Raw genomic sequence first — 26,098 nt, forward strand, 5'->3', positions numbered from 1 at the left:
AGTTATCCCTGTTATGAAAGTGTTTATAGTTTAACCATGATGATGTAGATGCGTGACAACCAAGTCACCCATTGAAAAAAGTAAAAAAAAAAAAAGAAGTAAATGTGTAACAGACGTATGTTATACTCTGAGCCGTGATGCCTTGAGCCAAGCCACTCATTGGATCAATCATACTTTAGTCAATACATACACATATACATACAATATATACAATACATATACATATACACAGGCCCGTAGCCGGGTTCGGGGGGTTCGCACAAACCCCCTCCCCCGAGCAAAAAAAATTATTATTTTAACTGCCCAATACTATTGCATTTATCAGATTTATTCTCCATGAAATAGACTGCCTTATGATGTATTTGTATTTGAATTACATGCAATAAAGATTTAATAATAATAACAATAATAATGTCATCTCGAGAACGAACACGCGCCACTGATCTCTATAACATCGATCAATGATCAATGATCAAATCTGATCAATGATCAATAAACAGAGATCAATGATATTGATAGCAGAGCATGGAAGTGATTTATATCCCCTAGTGATAGAGATCAGTCGCATCACTGATCTCTATAATATCTCTATATATGATATATATATCTCTATATATTATATATCTCTATATATGATCTCTATAATCTCGATTCTATTATAGAGATCAGTGGTCGCATTAGCACATTCAATCGCGTTGCACACGTTCATTTGTTTATTTATGGCATTCGTGATAGAGGGCGTTACTGTGGTTTGATTTTGATAGAAGATTCTAGCAGAGTGATAGAAGTTGTAAACACATTTTCGAAAGCAATCAAATTTGTTATTATAGGTTTTTTAAAGAAGTATTTTGAAGCGATAGATGTCTTAACTACTTCAGTAGCCAGGAATGTTTTCCAAACCAAAAGGGTGGTTACCAGCAGGGTTATGGAAACCAAAAAACCCTCATTCATTGGAGCACATGAAGTAAGTAATGCGACGTTCTTTGCTTGCGTTCAGTGATACACACTACTCAGTGACTCACTAGCACTTCCGCATCTATCATTATCAATCTCTAAATCATCGATATCGGCGAGAATATGCCCTTGCCTTTGGTAGTCAACATTTTACGGTAAATGTTGTTCGTCTTTTTTGAATACATGCAATGCTGTCATATTAATTAGAAATTAATTCGCTGTCTTGGAACGAGTTACGAATACGAGTACAGAGAAAACGAGTACGAGTAGACTTACTGTTACTCTTAGCCCGACCACAGGCACTTGGAACGTCTCAATGAAAAAAAGGTAAATAAACACGAAATGTATTTAATTTATTACCAAACTCCAAAGTCTTAATGTTTCTCTACTCTAATTCGCCTATTAGTATTATTGCCGATAATCACCTGTAAATGTCGGTCAAATGCTCATCTGCAACACACAAGTACATCGCGCGCACGCCCTGTGCACAAACAACAAGAACAAGAGAGCAGGTAGGAAAGCGTGATTGCAAAATTTAACTTGATGCTCGCTTCATTTCACACGATTACAGAATAAACACACAACCAACTGCTTCCATCTTGGTATCTATGTGTAGCTAAATGTTCACTTGTTCGAATTATAACTCTGTCCTTTGTTCTTACCTACTCCAGCCAGATATATCATGTGGGAAAATTCCACTCCTAGATTTTGTAAATGGGACAAGATGTTTGTTTATACACGAGTAATGCGGCGCATTGCATGCCGGGATGAGCTGCTGTCTGCCTCCGAGCTTCATTCCGAGGCCCGCCAAGCCAAGCATAATGCACGCGGGCATGACGTCACACTGACATAGATACCAAGATGGAGGCTATTAGTTGTGTGTTTGTTCTGTAATCGTGTGAAATGAAGCGAGCATCGAGCTAATTTTGCGATCACGCTTTCCTACCTGCATGCTCTCTTATTCTTAATGTTTGTGCACAGGGCGTGCGTGCGGTGTACTTGTGTGTTGCAGATGAGCATTTGACTGGCATTTACACATGATTATCGGCAATAATAGGCGAAATAGAGTAGAGAAACATTAAGACTGGTAGTAAATACATTTACCTCTTTTTTTTATTGAGAAATTACAAGTGCCTGCGAGTCAGACCAGGCTGTGCGACCGATTGTCTATACAGCCTGACACCCTTCCATACAAAAAACCTATCACCTCTGCAGATCTAGATGGAAAACTCTGTATATCTCAAATAAAACTATTCTATTGTCATCTTTGACTTGCCTTGTTTGAAATATGAACGTTAACTCACAGTTGTCCTTCTTCTAAACTAGAATATATCTCTTAATTCACAGTATATTCTGCTAATTCTCACAGCATATCAACTTTTGTTTACAATTGTTTAACCGCCATGTTTACTCTGCACATGCTCAACAATTGAGACACGGAAAACCCGAAACGGAAAAGACTCCGCGATGCAGTTATTGATACTACAATTATAGTACTTAGGCATGAGCACATTTAAAAAGATGTGAAAGTTACACAATCACAAGTTACAAAAAATGTGTGGAAAACAAAATTAAAAACTTAAAGACAAAACTAATTAAAAAACAAAAAACAACTTGTTCGGTCGATTGCGGATTTGAGTCACAGTCGGAATGATACAAATGGTGGCGGCGAGTACATGATTTTGGTTGCATTCGTCACAAATAGTCGCTGTAACCCCGTAAGTACTCAGCGCATCATAGCGCACTGATGGTTACAAAAAGATGGATATCACATGTGAAGTTTTCTTTTTTGCGATAATTGGCAAATATGACAACTACGTGTTTAGCTGCAGCCAATGTTTGAAACGGTTTTCTAACCCTAGCAAGACCGTTTCTTGGAGCTAGAGTAGACTATCATAGTTTTAGGTTATCTTTAGAGATGATATTACTAATACTATTATTAATAATATTTTAGCTATTTGCCTGAACAAGATAAACCACAATCTGCTTCGATATTGTTGTTAGGGTGGCTTGACTACTCTGTTTATAATTGTGTTTCTAACGTACGCGTCAAATGTTGACTTTGGCGAACTTTACTGCCAAGCAATGTCTTTAGAATATTTAATCACAATAGTGGGTAGTAGATATACCTGGCAATCATGTTAAGTGGATGAGTGGTTAATTATCTAAAACATTAATAGTTGAACTGTATTTAAAGTACTAGTAGTAACACAACTGACCAATTTTCTTATTTTTGTATTTATAGGTATCTGTACAATGTCCTGTCAAAGATTCAAACCGTAAATGAGGGGAATCGCGGACTTCTTGTCGAAACTCTCCGACAGATCGCTGAAATATTGATTTGGGGAGATCAAAATGACAGCAGTGTTTTTGAGTAAGTAAATACATGCTTCTAGCCCTCAACACTTGGTTTTAAGGATACTCTCCACTTTTTGCACAGGTATTGCTCTAATGAAGATTAAATGTTTATTGACGAATGAATCGAATCAATCACACATTTTAATTATAGAGGAGATATATCTCTACGTTCCAGCCAAAAAATTTCATGAAATTTCCAGCACCTAATTATGTTACCACACAAATTCTCACAACTGACACAAGTCTCTTAATAACAACATCTCTTATTCATGTTGTTTGTGCACAGGGCGGGCGTGCGGTGTACTTGTGTGTTGCAGATGAGCATTTGAACGGCATTTACAGCAAGTTATTGGCAATAATAGGCGAAATAGAGTAGAGAAACATTAAGAGTTTGGTAGTAAATATATTTTGTGTTTACTTTTTCTTTCTTTTTTGAGACGTTCCAACTCCAAGTGCCTGTGCAATCTATGAGCCGTTAAGGTCCTCTTTTGGTTCAGTGCATATCATATTACCAGGAGTGTATAATATAGAGATCTATATTATATAAATAGATAGATATATATAGATAGATCTGTATATTATATCGATATTATACACTCCTGATATTACAATATATACATGGAAAATCGTAATGATATTCACACAACGTTTATTTTTGCGTGCCAGCACGCTCATTGTGTGTCATTCCCAATTGCAGCTTTTTTCTCAATTCCAGGAAAGAATTTTGCTGTCGTTCTCTGATCCCAGCGGTGCCCAACCCCTATATAATGAACATGCCCCACGCGACTTTTAAATAATCCTGCACTCTGCTCCCCTCTCCCCCCCCCTCCCCGTACATCAATCAATATGCCGCCCCAGGCACATAGACACAGCCACGCTGTGCTGACTGTGGGCGACTTTTGATAATATAAAGTGAGGATGCCGTGCGATAGCCACCCTTCACAATCGCTGTTTTTCATCAATGTTTTGATATATAACGTAAGGAATCAACAATTGATTAAAGTTTTAGACAATTGTTTTTACTCGCCAATATGGGCGAGTCAGCTTTGGCTTTTACTTGCCCGATATTATTTTCACTCGACATTGGCGAGCAGGCGAGTGCCAAGCTCGTTCGCTGTCACATGTAAACAACATGCACACATACAACAACAACAACAACAACAACAACAACAACAACAACAACAACAACAACAGCAACAAGTCATGTTACTTGATCAGCTACCTCAAATGTCTCCACACACACAATAAGCTTCGGATTATTCCAAGATTTATATAGTGGTGCTGAAATATCGGGTTAGCAAATTTGTTCTTTTATTGGTCATCCGCACGAAAGCACGATTGGACGAAAGAAGAGTAATAATTTTCTTTCAATCTGAATTAGTAAATCATTATCATATGCACTAAAAATCCTCTAATCAAAGCGTTTAAAAAATATACATTTTGTTTGTTTGTTTTTGTTGCCCCTGGTTTGAATGTTGGTGTCTGTGGTCAAAACGAAAGTTGTGTGCCTGTCCGTACAGCTAGACCTGTGACGTAGACGTTTGAGCATGTGACTTGTAGATAGTTTCATTAGTTTGCGAACGATATTTCCACAGAAAGTTTTGATATAATTACGCGACATTCCAGTAGTGGTTGAGCTGTATGTCCGAAATTATAAAGGTTTATTCCCGGTTGGCCTACTCCCATATCGTCTATATAGCAAAACTCCCAGTTGGTCTACACCCATTTCGCATACTGTCAATTCGTCTACACTAAAAATCCACCCCATTCCTATTTTGTCTACCATCAGTTTGTCCACTAATAATCGTTTATAAATGTAATCTATGGTTTTGATTAGCATACATATTTAGACTAGACAGAGTGGCATCCACACTAATTTCTCCTGGTATTTGTTGTAATATCAATACTACGACGAAATGGCACTATTACCCATTCTGAGAGTAGACGAAATGGGAATATTGCCCGTACTGAGAGTAGATGAAATGGGAAGTAGGCCAACTGGGATGTTACCATAAAAGCGTTACTGGAATCATGGATGGCCATGGCCAGTACAAGTGGTTTGCAATGCTTCAAGATTGAGAGGACAAATATCTCCTTGTGCTGAATATTAGGGGTAGGTATTCCATCTGAGATCTGGGATCTGGAATCATAACTAAACTCAGAATTTAGTAGGTCTATTGTTGCAATAGCTGATACAAACACCGCATCATTGTGAATAAGAAAATTATCTATACATATATGTGCTGATGAATCAGAATGGCTTTCTATTAATAATGAAATGGTGCCATTCAACAATTTTTTGCTTTTAGTTTCTTCCTTGAGAAGAACATGCTGGGATACTTTCTGAAGATCATGCGACAGAAATACGGCCGATACGTGTGTGTGCAACTGCTCCAGACTCTCAACATCTTGTTTGAAAACATCAGCAATGAGACATCGTTGTGTGAGTCTTCCGCACTCCACTGTTCTCACTTGTATCTCCCATCTGTTTCAGAGCAATACTGCATGGCTTTCACCTAAGTGTATATATGGCTTGGACGGTTGGACCCTTGATTGGGCAATGTTTGCCTATAAATCTTGGTGAATAGGCCAGCAACTGTCATTGTGTTATAAAAGGTGGATAATTTTTCGAATACACGTTCTTGAGAACTAGGATCTGAAGTTGAGTTAAAACAAGATAATGCCAACATACATATAAGAAGCGTCAACTAGACTCTTGCAGTAACTAACTTTGAATAAAACCTTATCTGCATAAGATGGAATAGATGTCAGAAGTCCTTCACTAGGCACCCTGGAATGAATATAAATGATTTATTGGCTGTCACCACATTCATGGTTTGTTGTCTATTTGTTTCAGATTACTTGCTGTCGAACAACCATATTAATTCAATTATTGTGCACAAGTTTGACTTCTCTGATGAAGAGGTGCGTGTGGATGTGAAATGTAGCACTACCAGCTATAGATAATCTCTTTTTTGCTGCAAACCCACCCATCAAAATATCAAAATCATGCAACAAAATTGTACATAATTATATATATATATACATTATATCAGGAGTAAATAATCTCTAAGGAGTTTGAGATGTATATTCCTGCGTTTTCACCGATTTTCCATTTCAAATTGTGGCATATATTTAGCCTTTATTAAACAATGTATAATAGTCTGGCTGTAAACAGATCACGAGATGTTTACAGTTAAACATCTTTTCCAGATCATGGCTTACTATATATCATTCCTGAAGACCCTGTCCCTGAAGCTCAACACACACACTGTTCATTTCTTCTATAATGAAGTAAGTGTTTTACCAGCGTTAAAGAATGTATATGTCATGAGAAACTTTTGGTCTGGAATCTACTAAGTATCGTGTATAATGTTTTAAAGATTTTATTATAAATTTTTGTATATGTTATAAGCACTCGACCATTACATTCTGTTATGTGTGTTTGTCACATGTAATATCACGTCATATGTGAGGTATAAATTCCATCCTGATGAGTAAGATATATGCAAGAGACTGCAGGTGCATTGATTATATCAGGAGTCTGTACCTGTTTCGTTCTAATTTAGCATCTGATTAATTCGAGCACATTTTTGCTTCAGCATACCAATGACTTCCCGTTGTACACAGAGGGCATTAAGTTCTTCAACCATAGTGAGATCATGGTTAGGAATGCAGTGCGAACACTAACGCTCAATGTCTACAAAGGTTGGTTAGCCTCTCCACTCCATTGTCGTTACTGTGTAGGCCCCTCCCACAACCTTCCCATTACCACCAGCTCTCTCCTAACTATGGTCACCCACTCTCCCTACCACCACCTTACTTCATCCTTCCTGACTGACCAGGGGCGGATCCAGAGGGGAGGTCGAAGGGGTCTGGACCCTCTCTACCCTCCCCCTTTTTACCACAAAAAAAGGGGAAAAAGCATACACACATGCACGCACGCACGCATGCATGCGCGCACACACACACACACTTCTCTTATATTTTCTCCATAAAAAATCTTGTTTAATGCTAGTTTTTCTGATAAAGATTTACTTATATATGTAAATTCATTATAAAAACCTAGAAATGGGCAAAGAGGGGTCCGCAGGCGTCCGGAGGACCGGATCTGATAAATTTTTGCATTCTAGACATCAAAATTACTGCTCAGATGCTCTCAGAATGCACCAATTTTTAAAAAAAATCTTGGGGGAGGTCCCCCAAACCCCCCCCGGCCTTCGGCAGCTTTTTAAAACACCAGAAAAAGTAAGCAGGATAAAGTGCCCTTTATTTCTTCCTGGACACCCCTTTTCAAAAAACCTGGATCTGCCCCTGGTGACCTATGCCTACACAACATCAACCACGACCTTACGGCAACACTGCTGGATCAACCACCCCCACACACTACGTCACCTAATCCAGCAAACGCCCCCTTGTGACATCACCCCCTGCAGCAATTACCCATTTACATTACATCTCCCACTACAATAGCCACCTCTCACACTACATCAGCCACTGCAACAACCACCCCCTCAATACCTAACTTATTGCAAAAGCCACCCCTCACACTACACCACCCACTACAACAACAACCCCTGACACTACACCACCAACTATAACAACCACCCCTGCACACTACACCACACACTGTAACAACCACCCCCTCAAACTACACCAACCAATATAACAACCAACCGCGCATGCTACATCACTCACTGCACCAACCACTCCCTCACACTACATCACCCATTACAACAGCCATCCCTGTATACCAGGTCATGTGCTGCACCAACTACCCCCTCTGAAGGTCTACCCCCTCAATATCTCCCACTGGTTCTGGTGATGGGAAGTCAAATATTCCCATTGATGTGGTAGGGTAAAGCTTGTGGTAGGTTTTGTGCTTTTCCTCAGGTGTCAGTGCATTCATGATTGATATGTTGGTGATCAGCCTCAGCGTTACAGTGTTCATAAATGGGAACCTACTGTGTGCAGAAGTCTTGGCTTAGCAAAGAGAAGACCACTATGAGAGTAGCAATGACAGCACAGCAAGAGAGTGTTTCTCTGTGTGTGCGTGGGTGTCTGTATGCTCTATTCATATATATAATGTGTTGTATGTTCCGGGTAAAGTTCATAGCAGTAATAATCATCGTTGCATGAGGTGTGATGGTTGGTTCTAACTTGGTGCATGTGTGGTGATGGGAATCTACCTTTTTAACTTTACTATGTTCTTTCAAGCATCAATTTTTGAAATGTGTGCATATAAAGAGACATACACACATGTATGCTCGTGCACGCATGCGTGTGCACATGCGTGTGCACATGCGTGCGTGCTTGTGTTTGTTATACATATGTACGCAGTTTGCATTTTGCTAAAGCACGATTTTGATCAATTTTGTAACTAATGGCAGTAGGTAAATGTGCAGTATTGTACAAGTGTTCTATCATGCGTGTGTGCATAATTCCAATGTTACCTTTTCGTGTCTTCTTGAAATGGACAAAAAGTTTACATGAGCAGGTTTGGAGGCATCCTGTGCCTACACTAAACACTTTAAACGTTGATCAACACTTTATTAACATTCTTTCGAAATAGTTTCTGTAGCTGCTCTCTCATAACCATTTCACACACTAAAACACTGCATGTCTGGGCGTTTGCCGATTTTGTTGTTTCTTCCTGTTTAGAACTTTCACACGACGCCAATGACCAGTGCTGGTGTCTTAAATCTGATACCCAGAATTGCCATACACACAGTAAGTTGATTTCCTGTTTACGGCAACCCATTTAGGAGGTCGGCACGGCTATAGTCCACCTTTCATACAGGTAGCACCATCTTGCACTAATGCTCGGGCTAGGGTTGCCTATAGAATCCCAGTTTGCCAGAGACAAGAAAAAATCTTATTGTTTTTGGATACTCAGAAGCTTTTGCAGGTACTTGCTTCAAATTGATTTGCTTATCTGTCGCTGTGTAGTTTGTTTTCATTTATTTATTACTGTTGAGAAAAATGATATGCATGTGAATAGCATGAGACTCACATGTCTGAATGTAGATCTATAGATAAAGTAGACATATAGGGAGAGAGAAAAGCTAGACAATCAAGCAGGCAGGCAGGGAGGCAGACAGACAGCAGGTAGACAGACAGACAGACAGACACAGGCAGGCAGACATATAGACGGGTTGTTCTTTCAATAATTTTTAAAAATAGCGCTCAACATAAACTGTTAAAATTTGGCTTTGAAATAAAACAAATATAACTTAAATCGGAACGCACTTTTTCATCTGTTGGGAAAATGTTAAAAATGTCACTTGATTATCGTTTTTAGCTCATCTGACACGGTCAGATCCAGCTTGAAGAATGGCATGAGCATCCGTCCATCCGTCAATAATATGGGCACAAATTTAAATGGCTTGATGTAGGGTGTTGATATTCAGGACGTAGGGGCAATCTGAAATGACATTGAGATGTCAAATCAGGGGGGTCTAAGATCAAAGGTTAGCAAGGGGGAAGGAGGGGGATATTCCCCCTTAACTCAAGGTATAGGAGGAAATGCGTAATTGCAGCACAAATGGAAATGGCTTGACCCGTTTTGGTATTGTGTATATAGTGTCATGCTGAGAAAAGCCATAACTGTCGCAAAATTGCTTTTGTCAAGAGCGATTTGTTCTACCCTAGCGTGCAGCCGTGATTCCGTCAATCATACGAATCACACCATGTTGTCATCAGAAGCATAACCGCGGCTTGATACTAGCGTGTGTGCAACCGCAAATAAAAATTCTGGCCGAACTAAGTGTCTTGATTACATTGTATGTGTTACTATTGTAACTGCCTTTTTTGACACTTGTCTTGTTCCCTGAACAATATAAGTGCCACACTAACAATACTGGCAGATTATGTTTTATTGTAACCATGGTTACAGTTCACTTGAAGAACGTGGGGAGGCTGTGGTTTCTTATTATTTCAGTTGTTATGAAGTGATTTACTCGTAGATTGACAGAAACAGAACACAAACAATACTCACTACGTAGCTAGTGTAGGCGTCATATGAGTAGTTTTAGAATTTAGAGTTTACCCTTTCTTGGTCATAGATGCATGTCACTCGTGATTGTGATAACTAAATTTATGTCGATGTGCATGTACAATACATAGATAGTGACTTTAAGATGGGATGAATTGTTAGAGAATACAAGGCTAAAATATGAAAACCATGTTGTAGCTTCTATCATTATTCTCTAATAATTGATCTTTATTTACACAAAGTTGCCACAACAACAGGAAGCACCAAGTTAACCAAGTTAAACTGGCTGAATATATGCAGTTTAGGCTTAACAAACTGCATGACAAACAAAATTTATGTTAGTATACATTTCAATATGTGCTCCATGTAAATGAATATATATATATATATATATATATATATTATTAATATACTCTTGTTTGTAACCCTCCCTGCCTGCAGTGGATGACAAGTCGATGCTGAAGTTTATCAAGGATAAGACCGCAGCTCCTTACTTCTTCAACCTCGTCTGGTTCATCGGCAGCCACATCCTTGAGCTGGATAGCTGCGTAAGAAACGACGCAGGGTAAGCGCCTCCCTGCCCTCACATTTTAACACACATTTCTAATGAATATTGAACAAAACAAATTTTTATGTAGTGTAATTTAAACCTATTGTAACTGCAAATATGCAAGGAACCCTAGGGTCATTGGTCCCTTTGATCAATTCATTATCATAGTTAAATATTGTTGCCTATGTTTATAGCTTTACGATATACATTGATACCTTGTGCACAAATGCACTGCTGGATTAGGTTATTACAAGTAATTAATTAGGGATTCGTGTGCTCTCAGTAGCTTGTCACTTCTCGTGCATATTAAGTGACCCAGCACTGGGTTATCATGTGCAGGCACAACAGCAGGAATCGACTAGGCGACCTCGTAGCTGAGCATCTAGATCACATGCACTACATGAACGACATACTGAACCTTGGTGTGTATATGCATTGAATTGGTGAAACCATTTCTATTTGTTTCAACTGGCGTTAGATGATAAAATTATCTATGGTATTCTCTTACTCCTGTTGTCATCAACTTGCCGTATATGTGATTTCAGTGACGTATGCCGTGCATTTCAAATATTTGTCGTAAAAGTTGCCCTTGTACTAATTAGTATAAGTTGTACGAGTAGAAATTCCCTGTTAGCAATAGCATATAAGTGTAATGTCTTTGCAGTCTAATCCTGAATCGTTTCATTGCAGTGCTAGTGATAGGGAATTCTGCCATTTCCCTTCAATTTTAATGAAATTTTAATCGTATTTATTTGCGTTCCGAGAGGAACAATGTCACTGTGTGCATTTGATTTGACAAGTTTGCTTTGACTGAAATGAAACGATTGTGTCATTTTTTGGCACTTGTCACCTGTTACGTGGGGACAAGACAAAAGTCTTCATTGAGCTTTTCAACGGCATCTAGAACAGTTGTTGAAGCTGTCGTTAACATGTCAATATACTTGGATCAGAGATTAATTTAAAATATTCAGGCCTCGACGCTTATTTTCAGATCTGGTTGTTCTGTCAGGAAACAAGAAGCAATTTTTACTTGTCCGAAATTTGGTTTTACTTGTCCAAAATTTACTTGCAATCTAGAGCCTTTAAGGTACATTTTTAGTTCAGTGCATATCATATTACAGTATATACATAGAAAATCGTAATGAAATTCACACGTTTATTTTTGCGTGCCGATTGCAGCTTTTTTCTCAATTGCAGTAAAGAGTTGCTGTCACTCTCTCATACCAACGGTGCCCACCCTCCTACATATTCAGTAATATAATGAACATGCCCCACGTGACTGAAACAATCGGTGCACTCCCCCCCCCCCGTACTTTAATCAATGCCGCCCAGCCAGCAGGCACGTACGTCACAGGCATGATGTGCACAGCCACAGACACGGGTGTCGTGGGCTGCTTTTTTTTGGCGACTTTCGAAAATATAACGTGAGAAATGTCGTGCGATAGCGCCCTGCCTCAAAGGATGTTAGGAATTTCACACAACTGGAAATGTTTTAGTTGTCCGATCGGGCAACTAGCCAAGAGAATAACTTGTCCCACATAGACTTTCACTTGTCCCGGGCAATTGGACAACCGTTAGTGTCGAGGGCTGGTATTAATTGTTAAGTAATACTTTTTAGCTCATCTGACATAGTCAGATGCAGCTTGTAGAATTGCATGAGCGTGCGTGCGTGCGTGCGTCCGTCAACAGTTGGGCACAAATCTAAACGGCTCGACGTACGGTCACGATATTCGGGACGTGGAGGGGTAATTCGAAAACGAGTTGGGATGTCGAAGCTGGGGGTCAAAGGTCAAGAGGTGTAAAAGAAGGGGGAACATTCCCTCTAAAAGGTATAGGGAGGAAATGCAGAATTGCAGCACAAATCTAAACGGCTCGATGTACGGGAAAGTCTTGACGTGGGGGGTGTAATCCGAAAACGAGTTGGGATGTCGAAGCTGGGGGTCAAAGGTCAAATGGGGCAGCAGGGCAGATTTAGACATCTGAGGACGTATGGGTCTGACGGCAGCATTTGAAAAACTTTTTTGTTTCAGCGGTGACCTACTATTTTTATGGCTTTATTGAAAGGACCATGAAATGTACTTTCAGCTGACATGCGAAGAGTAAGTGTCGGATAACCTTTTGACCCTCAAGAGGAGGGTTAAACATTGATTTGTGACTGTTAAGAGCAAAGGACGGCAACTGCTTTTGCTATCTATGTAGGCAGGCCATAACCCTGTGGTGGAATGTTGAGGCTACAGTTGCACAGTTTAATTGCAAAGGCAAAGGTTTGTTGAACAAGGTTTACGCTCCTTAAATCATATTATTTTCTAAAGCAGTCTGTCTATAGCACCCTGAAGGCTGAATCAGTGAATGCTCGCGTGGGTAGGCAAAAACACGGGGCAGCCCGGGGCTGGCACTCTTCTAATCATAATTGTTGCCTGCCAACCTGCATTGCACATGTGTTAACTCACAGCTGAGCGAAATTATCGCCTGCCTGAATGTACTTGGATTTCAGCAACTCAATGGAGTGAGGTTATCACGCACGAAGGGTGATGCCATCTTTGATTATTGATGACACTTGCACGCGCCATCGCGGCAACTGCTTTTGCTATTAGAGCCCCCTCCCCCCACTCTCCCCCCACCACTACTCTCGCGCTCGACGCATATCCATGATAACAGGATTTTAGCCTGTAGGATTTCAGCAACTCCCCAGGGAGCTAGTTAGGGTATCTCAAGAAGGGCGATACCATCTTTGATTATTGATTATACTTGCACGCGCCATCTCGCGGCAACTATAGGCCTAGTTTAAATTAGATTTTATTCTCATGTAACTTTGTTAAACGAATAAATAATAACTAATAGCAAGGGGAGTGAAGTGGGACGCAGTGGGGAGGGAGGGAGGTGGGACGCAGTAGGGAGGGAGGTGGGAGAGAAGGACCCCCGCCCCCTTTAATTAAACTTGGAGATCCATGCTCATATGTTGAAATCTTTTATGTCAACGTCAATGTCATTCATTCACTTGTATTTCAATTGTTATTATTGTTCTTGTTATCAGAATTAGCTCATAGAGATTAGGTGGGTGCGAAAGTGTAGCTGATATATTTGTTCGAATTGGCTACGAAAGTCAAACGAGAATATAGAAGACTTATGTATAAGACGTCTTGCTATGCACAAATGAATTTATCAGCAGAACACCAGACACCAGATGAGCCCTGTCGCTCTGCGGCACTTGTTATAATCTCAAAATATAAGCATTTGTTGATATGAATGTGTGCTCATGTTGCAGGGATCGTCGCCCTTAACGACTGTCTAACTGACCACCTACTGAATCGACTGCTGATTCCACTTTACGTCTACTCCCTGACAAAGAGGCGCAAATACTCGCACGGCACGGTATGTCGGTGTTGTCGTCATGGTAATCGTGAGGTCATCTGTCAGAGATGGCAGGCTCGTCTGGTCATGGCAGGTCAGGGGATCGGTAGGAGAGTATATGATGGGAAACAGCATTTCTTGTATATAATACTGCTGGTAAGATTGGAATGTCATGGGTTGCCTAAATTTTGGGTACATGTGTAGGTATGTGTGTGCGTGCGTGCACGCTTATGTGCGTGTGTGCGTGTGCAAATCAAAAACGTTTGTTCATTGTGGTTTAATTTGCATTTCAGGATGAAAATCCTCACATCAGCTCGGTGGTATCGCTATTTCTCCTGACTCAAGTATGTACTAGTAATGCTACATTTTGATTATCTGTGTACTGGTAGCCTAAATTTGAAAAATTGTGGCGAAAAATTACAAAAGAACTTGCATTTAACCCTTTTCCTAATAATAGCTCATTTTGATTATTAATAAATACATTACAATAAAAACAGTCAAACTAGTGTGTAAAACATTTAAATGTTAAATCTTTTTTACACATTCCGTATTACCTGGGCGCAGCAATCTATGTTTACATATTTTTGGTTTGTGGTTTGTATTACGGGAGCTGCAAAAAATATGCGACGTTTAATACCATCCCAGTGAACAATATGAGAATGCCTACGTGTATGCCATAAATTATGTCGAACTACGGGAAGTCATTGCAGAGGGTTATATGTAATGCTTTGTAAATTTACATACAGTTGACCTCGCACAAGTCGACATCGCACAAGTCGAATAATCGGCCAAGTCGAAGCTCCACAAAAGTCCCGATCTTTCCCGATGTTTTTACTTTAATAAATCTTTGTCCAAGTCGAAATTCACAAGTCGAATTTCGGCTATCTCGAAGAAGAATTCTAGTCCCAATTGTTTCAAACCTGCATTAATTCCATCACACAAGTCGAAGTCGGAGGCTCTTTGTTTTTACGAACATGTACAGTAAATGAAAATGCCCTACGCCGCCACGCGACTGAAACAAGCTGTGCACTCGCCCCCTCCCCCTCGTACTTCAATCAATGCCGCTCAGCCAGCAGGCACGTGCGCAGCAACGATGCGCGGCCTGCTGTGTAATTCTGACATAACACACATTGCGATGAAGGCAACACTAGCGTGAAGTGTAATTGAAAACGTCAATATCAACACAATACATGTACACACGACCGTATCCGGACAACTACCCACTGGACAATTACCCACCGGACAATTACCCCCCGGACAATTACCCACCAGGACAATTACCCACCCGGACGATTACCCACCGGACAATTACCCACCAGGACAATTACCCTAAAGCCGCCCGCCCCCCACACACCACACACCGTACAGTAATGATGATTCATCTAACGGACCAACTTCATGATTTCATAATTTCAACTTCAACATTCGCTGATACTGCCGATATTTTGTCTTATTTGCGAGCATTTTTCCGATAGCCCGCTATTGAAGTTCTATGATTTTGAAACTTTATTGCACAATTCTATTCAATTACACAAGCATTCAGAATGCGCATTGTTTCATTTTTGGCTGCAACTGTCTAAATATTGTTAATAGACTATTGCATAAGTGAAGAAGGGATGTAACATTATGCAAATAATACAAGTACTTCCACAGTGGCAGATTACATGACGCGTTTACCAAAGCATTTTATATATCACGGGGCTGGAGGAAATTTGACAATGTAAGTACGTATTTTTTTGCGGGCAGTAAACTAGGTGATGTATTTCGCCGATGTGCTCAAAGGTTGGCTGAGTAACATATCACATTGCCTACTAGGAAATAATAAGCTAGGAAAAAATGCAGATTAGATTGACCTTAGAAATTAATTGCGTCAACAATTGCAGCGCATTTTGCATCAAATAAAAAATGATTTTTCGAGGGCATTGCCCCCCCCGCTAACTTCACACAAGTATTACACTTGTAATAATTCTTGTAAATCAGTATATTCAGCTCACAGTAACACACACCCGCCACGGCACAGGCCAGCCAGCCACATTATACGCACACCCCGCACAAAAGCAGTTTGCATAACATAACGTACATGGCTAAGAGCAAGATCATTTGGGGAACAACATTTCCGCATTATAGGAGGGGTAAGGGGCGACTCCCGCTCTCCGTCCACAATTATCGACGCCGCTGTTCTCTGAACACATGGGTAGGCTTTCTGCTCTTTTCCAGACATACATTATGTATTGTAGCGGGACAAATTTTACGGAAGGGGGAATTTTTGCCCTTATTGGAAAGGTTAGGTGGGTAATTGTCTTGGTGGGTATTGTCGCGGGGGGGAATGGTCGCTGGCGGGTATTGTCCTGCTGGGTATTGTCCTGTGGTAATTGTCGCGGGTGGGTAATTTGTTCTGGGGTGGGTAATTTGTCCCTGGTGGGTAATTGTCCTGGTGGGTAATTGTCCGGGGGTAATTGTCCAGGGGGTAAGTTGTCGCTAGAAATCACAGCGAGGCCATTAACAGGCGCCAAATGCCTAAATTTACTGACAGTCGACCTCAGCCCCAGTTCGCGTTGGATTCGACTTGGCGAGGGTCGACTGTAGTTTTTAGTGGTAGACGGCATATTTACATTTGCCCAGTTAATGGCCTTGTGCATCGCAGCTCGATATTTACGCCGGTTATAGTGATTTAATACCTGTTGTGTTCCAGGCCACCGTGAAAATAGAAGCATGATAGTAATCCTCAAGCATATACAATAGTTAATTACTTATATGATAAGAATTGAACTCTAGCTTCAGTTGTTTTACAGTGCATGATCGTGAATATATAATGTGAGCAAAATAAGCTTGCAGGTTGTTATCTAGCCGAATATGCAGTGGCAGTGGTTCATGGTATGAGTTTGGATTATGAAAACGGCTATATCTTTTCGCTCAGACTTTACGTGAACGTTCGCAGTCAAGCTTGAGAGATCAAATTGTGTCTCTGAGTCGTCACGGCTACCTACCTACGCTTTGCGCTGCCTCTCAAAATCTGCCTGATATCACGTGGGATTGCTTGATATTACAGACATGAGTGTCCGAGCCTCGATGAAAATGTCTATTAAGCATTTGCTGCATCATTTACTGATACAGATGCTCTGCCTCTCTTTAGGTTTTTCTTATCATTAATCACGCCCCACTGGTGCGACAGCTGGCTGGAATCGTCTTTAATGGTGACATATTCGATGCTGCGAATGAGTCGAATGGCAGCCCATCGAAACGGGTGAGCAGAGACAACAACCATCCTCCCCATCCCTCTCTCTCCCATTCTCTCTACGTTTCTCCGTTTTCTTCCCAGTGTTTTAACTATGGTTATCTGCATAAAGGTGGGAAGATGTTACTTGTAGATATTTTTGTATCGGTGCGGGTCTATCTTTTCCGACTTGACCCGAAGAAGCTAACTTGTGAGAAGAAAACATAGAGATTACTATGCATCATTAGCTGTGAGGGTAGCACGCATGCTTGCAGATGGTGGTGCGAGGATTTGCTCCCCCGAATGAAACACTTGAGCAGTCGTTGGAGATCAGCACGCGGCAGACGGGCGACGGCCAGGAGGCGAACAGCCCTGATGACGATCCACCGATAGAGAACTCTGAGGAAGCACTGCAGTCGCCGCCACCAGGTAGGCGCCACCTGCTTTCACATGTTACTAGCCCGAGGTGGCTGTGACACTAAAGATGTGAATGTGTTCTTGCGTACAGGTCTTGCAGTACGTGACCATTTCTTGGCTCTAGTGCGAGCGTAGTCCTCACCTACGTGAATGTATGGTTAAGCCATAGTAGATAGCCATAGCCATGTTACCTGGTCGAGTGTACTGGCTCACGGTGCATGAGAAATCTTCTAACGAGACTTCATACTTCATCAGAGCAGTGACGGCAATGCTGTAGGTATTTTACCTAATCGCTGTTGTGGTCCTGAAATTGGACTTAATCCATGCAATAAATCCCTGTTGGTAATTGATGTGCTTTGCCTCCGTGTCCTTCTCAAAAATTTAATGGTGGGTGTAGCCCTCTTAGTGCCACATAAAAAAGTGTTGTCAAAAAGTAGCCTTGATAAGCCTTCTCTGAAGAACATGGTTGCCCTGAGGGCAACACTTGCTCTTCCCTAAAAATCAACACTCGACCCCTGTTTAAAACGGCATGTTCTCGCAGCAAAATGCATAGATATAGCTACTGTGAGCGCATCTATGATGCAAAAATTCAGTACAACTCATTTGTATTGCTACTTTCATAACATTTCTCCAGCAAACCTAAGCAGTCTTACAAAACTAATACCTTCGAATGTTTACACAGTATTTACACATCCGGGACATAGCCATACCTGTTGTGAATGTGAGGCTAGACAGTTGCGCACAGTTTAATTGCAAAGGCAAAGTTTGTTGAACAAGGTTACGCTCGCTTAATCATATTAATTGTTCTAAAGCCCGCAGTCCTGTCTATAGCACCCTGAAGGCTTAATCAGTGAATCCGCGTGGGTAAGGCAAAAACACGGGGGGCAGCCCGGGGCCTGGCACTCTCTCCTAATCATAATTGTTGGGCCTGCCAACCGCTGCATTGGCACATGGTGCTTAACTCACAGGCTGAGCGAAATTATCGCCTGCCTGAATGTACTTGGATTTCAGCACTCACTGGAGTGGAGGTTAATCCGCACGAAGGGTGATGCCATCTTTGATTATTGATGACACTTGCACGCGGCATCGCGGCACCCTGCTTTTTGCTATTAGAGCCTCGCCTGCCCCCCCACTCTCGCCCCCACCACTCTCTCGCGCTCCGAGCCGCATCCATCCATGAATAACAGGATTTTGCCTGTAGGATTTACAGCAACTCCGCCAGGGCAGCCTAGTTAGGTGTATCAAGAAGGGCGCTACCAATCTTTTGATTATTGACATTATACTTGCACCGCCATCTCGCGGGCACACTATAGGCTAGTTTAAATTAAGATTTTATTCTCATGTAACATTTGTTAAAGCGAATAAATAATAACTCCTAGCAAGGGGAGTGAAGTGGGACGCAGTGGGAGGGAGGGAGGTGGGACGGCAGTGGGGAGGAGGTGGGGGAGAAGAACAGTGACCCCCCGCCCCCTTATAATTAAACTTGGAGATCATGCTCATATGTTGAAATCTTTTATGTCAAGCGTGCAATGTCATTCATTAACTTGTATTTCACATTGTTGTTATTGTTTCTTGTTATCAAAGAATTAGCTTCATAGAGATTAGGTGGGTGCGAAAGTGTAGCTGGATATATTTGTTCGAATTGGCTACGAAACGTCGAACGAGGAATATATGAAGACTTTTAATGTATAAGACGCTTGCTATTGCACAAATGAAATTTATTCAAGCAGAAGTACCAGACACCAGATTAGCCATGTCGGCTCTGCGGCACTTGTTATAATCTCAAAAATAATTAAGCATTTGTTGGATATGACTGTGCTGCTCAATGTTGCAGGATCGTCGCCCTTGAACGACCTGTCTAACTGACCGACCTACTGAATCGACTGCTGATTCACTTTAGCCGTCTACTCCCTACAAAGAGGCGCAAATACTCGCACGGCACGGTATGTCGTGTTGTCGTCATGGTAATCGTGAGGTCATCTGTCAGAGATGGCAGGCTGCGTCCTGGTGCATGGCAAGTGTCAGGGGATCGGTAGGAGAGTATATGATGGATAAGCAGCATTTCTTGTATATAATACTGTAAGATTGGTAAGATTGGAAATGCTCATGGGTTTGCCTAAATTTTGGGTCTTGCGTGTGTGCGTGCACGCTTACTGTGCGTGTGTGGCGTGTGGCCAAGATCAAAACGTTTGTTCATTGTGGTGTTTTAAATTTGCATTTCAGGATGAAAATCCTCACATCAGCTGCGGTGGTATCGCTTATTTCTCCTGACTACAAGTATGTACTAGTATGCTACATTTTGATTATCTGTGTACTGGTAGCCTAAACTTAGAAGAATTGTGGCGAAAATTAGATCAAAAGAACTTGCATCTAACCTTTTTCTAATAATAGCTCGATTTTGATTATTTAATAAATACATTACAATAAAATCAGTCAACTAGTGTGTAAAGCATTTAAATGTTAAATGCTTTTTCTACACATTCGTATTCGCTGAGGCGGCAGCATCTATGTTTACATATTTTTGGTTTTGTGGTTTGTTATTACGGGAAGGCTGCAAAACCTATGCGACGTCTTAATAGCCATCCCAAGTGAACAATATAGAGAATGCTACGTGTGATGCCCATAATTATGTCGAACTAAAACGGAAGTCATTGCAGAGGATTATATGTAGGGCTTGTAAATTTTACATACAGTGAGCGCTCGCCTAACGTCCGAACGTCGGCACAAGGTCGAATAAATATCGCCAAGGTCGAAGCTCCACAAAAGTTCGATCTTTCCGAGTGTTTTTTACTTTAATCAAAGTGCTTGTCCAAGTCGAAAATTCACCCAGTCGAATTTCGCCTATCTCGAGCACCGATTCTAGTCCAATTGTTTCGAAGCCTGCATTAATCCGATCACAGCAAGTTCGAAGTCGGAGGCTTCTTTGTTTGTTACGAACATGTTAAGATAAATGAAAATGCCCTAAGCGCGCGCCACGCGACTGAAACAAGCCGTGCACTCGGCCCCCTCCCCCTCTACTGGCAATCAATGCCGCTGCAGTGCCAAGCAGGGCACGTGCGCAGTCAAGCGATGCGCGGCCTGCTGTGTAATTCTGACATAACAGTTACACTACATTGCGATGAAGGCAACACTAGCGTGACAGTGTAATTGAAAACGTCAATATCAACACAATGACATGTAGCACTACGACCGTATCCGGACAACTACGCAAACGTGGACAATTACCCACCGGACAATTACCCCCCGACCAAGTTACGCACCAAGGACAATTACGCCCCCCGGTGACGATTACCCATCCGACCAATTACCGCACCAGGGACAATTACCGCCCAGGGACAATTACCCTAAAGCCGCCCGCCCCCCACACACCACACAGCCGTAGCAGTAATGATGATTCATCTAACGGAACCAACTTCGATGATTTCATAATTTCAACTTCAACATTCGCTGATCTGCCGATGATTTTGTCTTATTTGGCGAGCATTTTTCCGATAGCCCGCTATTGAAGTTCTATGATTTTGAAACTTTATTGCACAATTCTATTCAATTACACAAGCATTCAGAATGCGCATTGTTTCATTTTTGGCTGCAACTGTCTAAATATTGTTAATAGACTATTGCATAAGTGAAGAAGGGATGTAACATTATGCAAATAATACAAGTACTTCCACAGTGGCAGATTACATGACGCGTTTACCAAAGCATTTTATATATCACGGGGCTGGAGGAAATTTGACAATGTAAGTACGTATTTTTTTGCGGGCAGTAAACTAGGTGATGTATTTCGCCGATGTGCTCAAAGGTTGGCTGAGTAACATATCACATTGCCTACTAGGAAATAATAAGCTAGGAAAAAATGCAGATTAGATTGACCTTAGAAATTAATTGCGTCAACAATTGCAGCGCATTTTGCATCAAATAAAAAATGATTTTTCGAGGGCATTGCCCCCCCCGCTAACTTCACACAAGTATTACACTTGTAATAATTCTTGTAAATCAGTATATTCAGCTCACAGTAACACACACCCGCCACGGCACAGGCCAGCCAGCCACATTATACGCACACCCCGCACAAAAGCAGTTTGCATAACATAACGTACATGGCTAAGAGCAAGATCATTTGGGGAACAACATTTCCGCATTATAGGAGGGGTAAGGGGCGACTCCCGCTCTCCGTCCACAATTATCGACGCCGCTGTTCTCTGAACACATGGGTAGGCTTTCTGCTCTTTTCCAGACATACATTATGTATTGTAGCGGGACAAATTTTACGGAAGGGGGAATTTTTGCCCTTATTGGAAAGGTTAGGTGGGTAATTGTCTTGGTGGGTATTGTCGCGGGGGGGAATGGTCGCTGGCGGGTATTGTCCTGCTGGGTATTGTCCTGTGGTAATTGTCGCGGGTGGGTAATTTGTTCTGGGGTGGGTAATTTGTCCCTGGTGGGTAATTGTCCTGGTGGGTAATTGTCCGGGGGTAATTGTCCAGGGGGTAAGTTGTCGCTAGAAATCACAGCGAGGCCATTAACAGGCGCCAAATGCCTAAATTTACTGACAGTCGACCTCAGCCCCAGTTCGCGTTGGATTCGACTTGGCGAGGGTCGACTGTAGTTTTTAGTGGTAGACGGCATATTTACATTTGCCCAGTTAATAGCCTGCGTCGCATCGCATGGTAGGAAAAGCCATCACTGTGCCGAAATTGGAGGTCACGGGTCAAAGGTCAATGGGGCACAGGGCAGATTTTAGACATTTTCTGAGGACATGGTCTGACGGAGCGATTGGAAAACTTTTTTGTTTTAGCAGTGACCTAGCATTTTTATGGCTTTATTGAAAGGACCATGAAATGTGCTTTCCACTGACGTGCGAAGAGTAAGTGTCTGATAATCTTTTGACCCTCAAGAGGAGGGTTAAACATGGATTTGTTGACTCTTAACAAAGGACTGAACTGCTTTTGCTATTAGAGCCCCCTTCACCCGTCCCTTCCCCAGGGGCGAGTTTATCAGAAGAATAGCTGGCTACAGTACACGTCAGTTGAGCGCTGTCGCTCTGCGGCACTTGTTTCCATAGTGAGCTTTTCGTAGTGTGCACCAGTGTTAGCAGCTTTTGTGCAGAAGCAAGTGTTCCCTTACTCGAGAGAGATTCTAGCTGCATAGATAGTGCTTCATGGAATGTGCATGTGCATAGCATATAACAGTTGTGTCATCTAGATGCTTTCACCATACCAATCTACATCACATAATAGCCTGTAAACCAGCTTCTAGTCATAGTAATCTAGAAAATTGAAGCAAGAGCATATTTAGAAATTCGTGAATTATTTACTGATATTAAAGAATATTTAAATTCTTGTTGTAACGCATCGGGAGTGCGAGTACAGCACAATGTTAAACAGCATTAAACGAGCTCGGATAAAACTTGCCGTAGATTTCTGCATCTAGCATTAGAGTTAGACATCTCGCTCTCCGCAGGCATTAATCAGGAGTTGATGGATTCGGTTATGATGCCGACAGAACGCTCTGCCAGCAAGTACCTGTACAATGTCAACCTCATCGAGCGACTCGTCAAGGTCATCATGCTGAGCTGCAAGAACGGTACATTGCCACGACAACTACTGTTGTTTCATGCCCTGTCTGCTTGTCACTTAGTCCCATGTTGTGTCATACCCTGTCTGCTTGCCACTTAGTTCCATGTTGTGTCATACCCTATCTGCTTGTCACTTAGTCCCATGTTGTGTCATACCCTGTTTTCTTATCACTTAGTCCCATGTTGTGTCATACCCTGTCTGCTTGTCACTTAGTCCCATGTTGTGTCATACCCTGTTTTCTCATCACTTAGTGCTATGTTGTGTCATACCCTGTCTGCTTGTCACTTAGTCCCATGTTGTGTCATACCCTGTTTTCTTATTACTTAGTCCCATGTTGTATCGTACCCTGTCTCTCTGTTACGTGGTCCCTGATTATGTCTTACCTGCTTTACCCCTTCACTTGTAAAATAGCCTGTGATTGTGGGAAAACATTCTTCTCATTACAGGAAGCAAGGTTAGACTGGCAACCTTGGAATTATGCATCCTCCTACTGAAGCAGCTGCTCCACACGCAATCGGATCAGAGTCCCTGCTTCATACAGGATAGTCACATGGCATGGATCGAGTCAGCCAGGGAGGAGTCTATCCTACAGATCAGGAATTTCTACAAGGTAGTGCGTCCAAAATGGTTGCGTAAAGCGGGTTTTCGATAATGAATTGCTGACGGATAGTTAAAGAGGAAGCTGAAAGTTTAAAAAGAACCACGTTTCTAATTGGACATTTTAGTTAATGTGGTTGAGATGAAATATCGACTTATCACGAAAAATAATTACTTGCATCAGAAAGAATAAAATGACTAATTTTTCCGTATAGCTCCTGCTTAAGCTGCATTATACAGTTTCAGGTATCTTTGTCAATTGATTTTTTTTAGCTCAAAGATATTATTAGCTATATATTAGCTCAAAGATAAGATCTCGGCGTGTTGTAGACGTAGCGTAGTTGGTGCGGCTCCACAAGCCGTGTTAGAATCGATGTACTAATGCTGTGTCGTTGGCGCGTAGGGAGAGGAGATATTCCTGGACATGTTCGAGGACGAGTACCGCCAGCTGAAGAGTCAACCGCTGAACGTTGAGTACCTCACGATGGACCACAACATCCTGCTCACCCCTACCGGCACGCCGATGACAGGCATCGAGTTCACGAAGCGCCTGCCCTGCGGAGAGGTGGAGCGAGCGCGGCGGGTAGGTGACCCCCCAGCAGCCCCGCCCTCCTCACTCGCTCTATTGCCTCGTCACCTGCCCTGCGGAGAGGTGGAGCGAGCGAGGCGGGTGGGTGACCCCCCAGCAGCCCCGCCCACCAGCAGCCCCGCCCTCCTCACTCGCTCCATTGCCTCGTCACCTGCCCTGCGGAGAGGTGGAGCGAGCGAGGCGGGTGGGTGACCCCCCAGCAGCCCCACCCCTACCAAGGAGCGTGAGGAAGTTGTTTTGATGAAAGCATCGTTGTTAGGTTAGACTCTGAGAGCAGCTCCACCCATGTCGTGCTCTCCGCGGAGCCGACAGGCTGCCGAGAGGTGCAGCTACTCTGTGAGGCGACGATGTCTGCTTCCATTCATTCACGCCTGTCTTTGCTCTCTCTATCTCTCTCTCTCGCTGCGGCAGGCAATCCGAGTGTTCTTCCTGCTGCGCGAGCTCTCACTGTCGCTGCGCCACGAGACGGACCGGCAGCTGCCGCTCACGAAGCCGGAGCGCATGATCAGCACGAACGGTGTGCTCGACCTAAACAACAGCGATCTGATAGCCTGCACCGTCATGACCGCCGACAACCAGAAGGTGAGCCAGTCGCACCTGTCGATATCGCGGGTCATGAGCTAGCTTATATGAGTTATACAAAGTAAAAAAAATGTATATTTATATATATATATCTATTTAAATTAATAAATATTTAATATTATAAATAGACAGATTATTTATAGAAATGAACGAGTTATGAATGCTGATAATATAAAAAATCTCCAAAGTTCCTCTAGTAGTGTTTTGTTCACTCATCACACACTACAGAAATTTCACATTTCCACTTTTTCCCTTCTGGCCCAACAAGTACCTGTGGATTCAACATTGGAGACAGTGTGTTTATGATGTTCGCGTGAAGTAGGTTACGTGACAGGCACTCGCATGCGAATGTACGCACGCGCTGCAATACATTAAAACCATCTCACAAGTAAATCGAGAAAATTAAAAGTAAATAAAATTAAAAGTAATTTAAAGACTGGCCTACAATTGATGTTATGGAAGGATTACCAGTCGAAACGGTTGGTAAAAACATGAGAAGTTCTCACTTTAACACACCGCATCTGTGTTTAGGTGAGACGGTTCCTGGCGATCGACATCATACAGATGATTCTCGTTGAGCCGGACACAAAGCGGCTAGGCTGGGGTGTAGCCAGGTTCGTCGGCTTCTTGCAAGTAAGCATTCGCGAATACAGTCAACGCAATTCTACTCTAGATACAGGGTTAGATACTAACCGTTTTTGTTTTCTTATGATATATTTGTTTGTTATGTATCAAAGAGTTTTACGTCGTTACAATGTTGAGTTGGACTAAGGTGTTTAAGGTGCTGCTGTCGCATACTTTTGCAGCTTTCTCTGACTTTCTCTCTCACTGTCTCTCAACATTTCTGGCTCCATAAGAACATTTCGTGATGTTTGCATACTGCAAGTAGGCTCACAGTAGGTTCATGTAGGCTTTT

At 42.1% G+C, this 26,098-nt stretch overlaps 1 protein-coding gene across 1 annotated transcript in view; it reads left to right on the forward strand.

Moving 5' to 3' along the window:
* The first annotated feature begins 761 nt into the window (after positions 1 to 761).
* The window catches only part of LOC106804895 (protein CLEC16A-like), a 47,994-nt gene continuing 22,657 nt past the window's right edge, over positions 762 to 26,098 (forward strand). Inside the window, exons 1-18 of the mRNA XM_014806284.1 lie at positions 762 to 964; positions 3,200 to 3,328; positions 5,622 to 5,755; positions 6,170 to 6,237; positions 6,526 to 6,606; positions 6,915 to 7,020; positions 8,974 to 9,042; positions 10,748 to 10,871; positions 11,196 to 11,278; positions 14,122 to 14,228; positions 14,501 to 14,551; positions 17,341 to 17,451; positions 17,697 to 17,850; positions 23,299 to 23,421; positions 23,861 to 24,024; positions 24,415 to 24,594; positions 25,012 to 25,182; positions 25,714 to 25,815. Coding sequence (XP_014661770.1) covers positions 888 to 964; positions 3,200 to 3,328; positions 5,622 to 5,755; positions 6,170 to 6,237; positions 6,526 to 6,606; positions 6,915 to 7,020; positions 8,974 to 9,042; positions 10,748 to 10,871; positions 11,196 to 11,278; positions 14,122 to 14,228; positions 14,501 to 14,551; positions 17,341 to 17,451; positions 17,697 to 17,850; positions 23,299 to 23,421; positions 23,861 to 24,024; positions 24,415 to 24,594; positions 25,012 to 25,182; positions 25,714 to 25,815 — 2,034 coding nt within the window. The 5' untranslated portion in view covers positions 762 to 887. The remainder of the gene's footprint in view (positions 965 to 3,199; positions 3,329 to 5,621; positions 5,756 to 6,169; positions 6,238 to 6,525; positions 6,607 to 6,914; positions 7,021 to 8,973; positions 9,043 to 10,747; positions 10,872 to 11,195; positions 11,279 to 14,121; positions 14,229 to 14,500; positions 14,552 to 17,340; positions 17,452 to 17,696; positions 17,851 to 23,298; positions 23,422 to 23,860; positions 24,025 to 24,414; positions 24,595 to 25,011; positions 25,183 to 25,713; positions 25,816 to 26,098) is intronic.

Source organism: Priapulus caudatus, unplaced genomic scaffold (assembly GCF_000485595.1).
Source record: "Priapulus caudatus unplaced genomic scaffold, Priapulus_caudatus-5.0.1 Scaffold92, whole genome shotgun sequence".
Classification (NCBI taxonomy): Eukaryota; Metazoa; Priapulida; class Priapulimorpha; order Priapulimorphida; family Priapulidae; genus Priapulus; species Priapulus caudatus.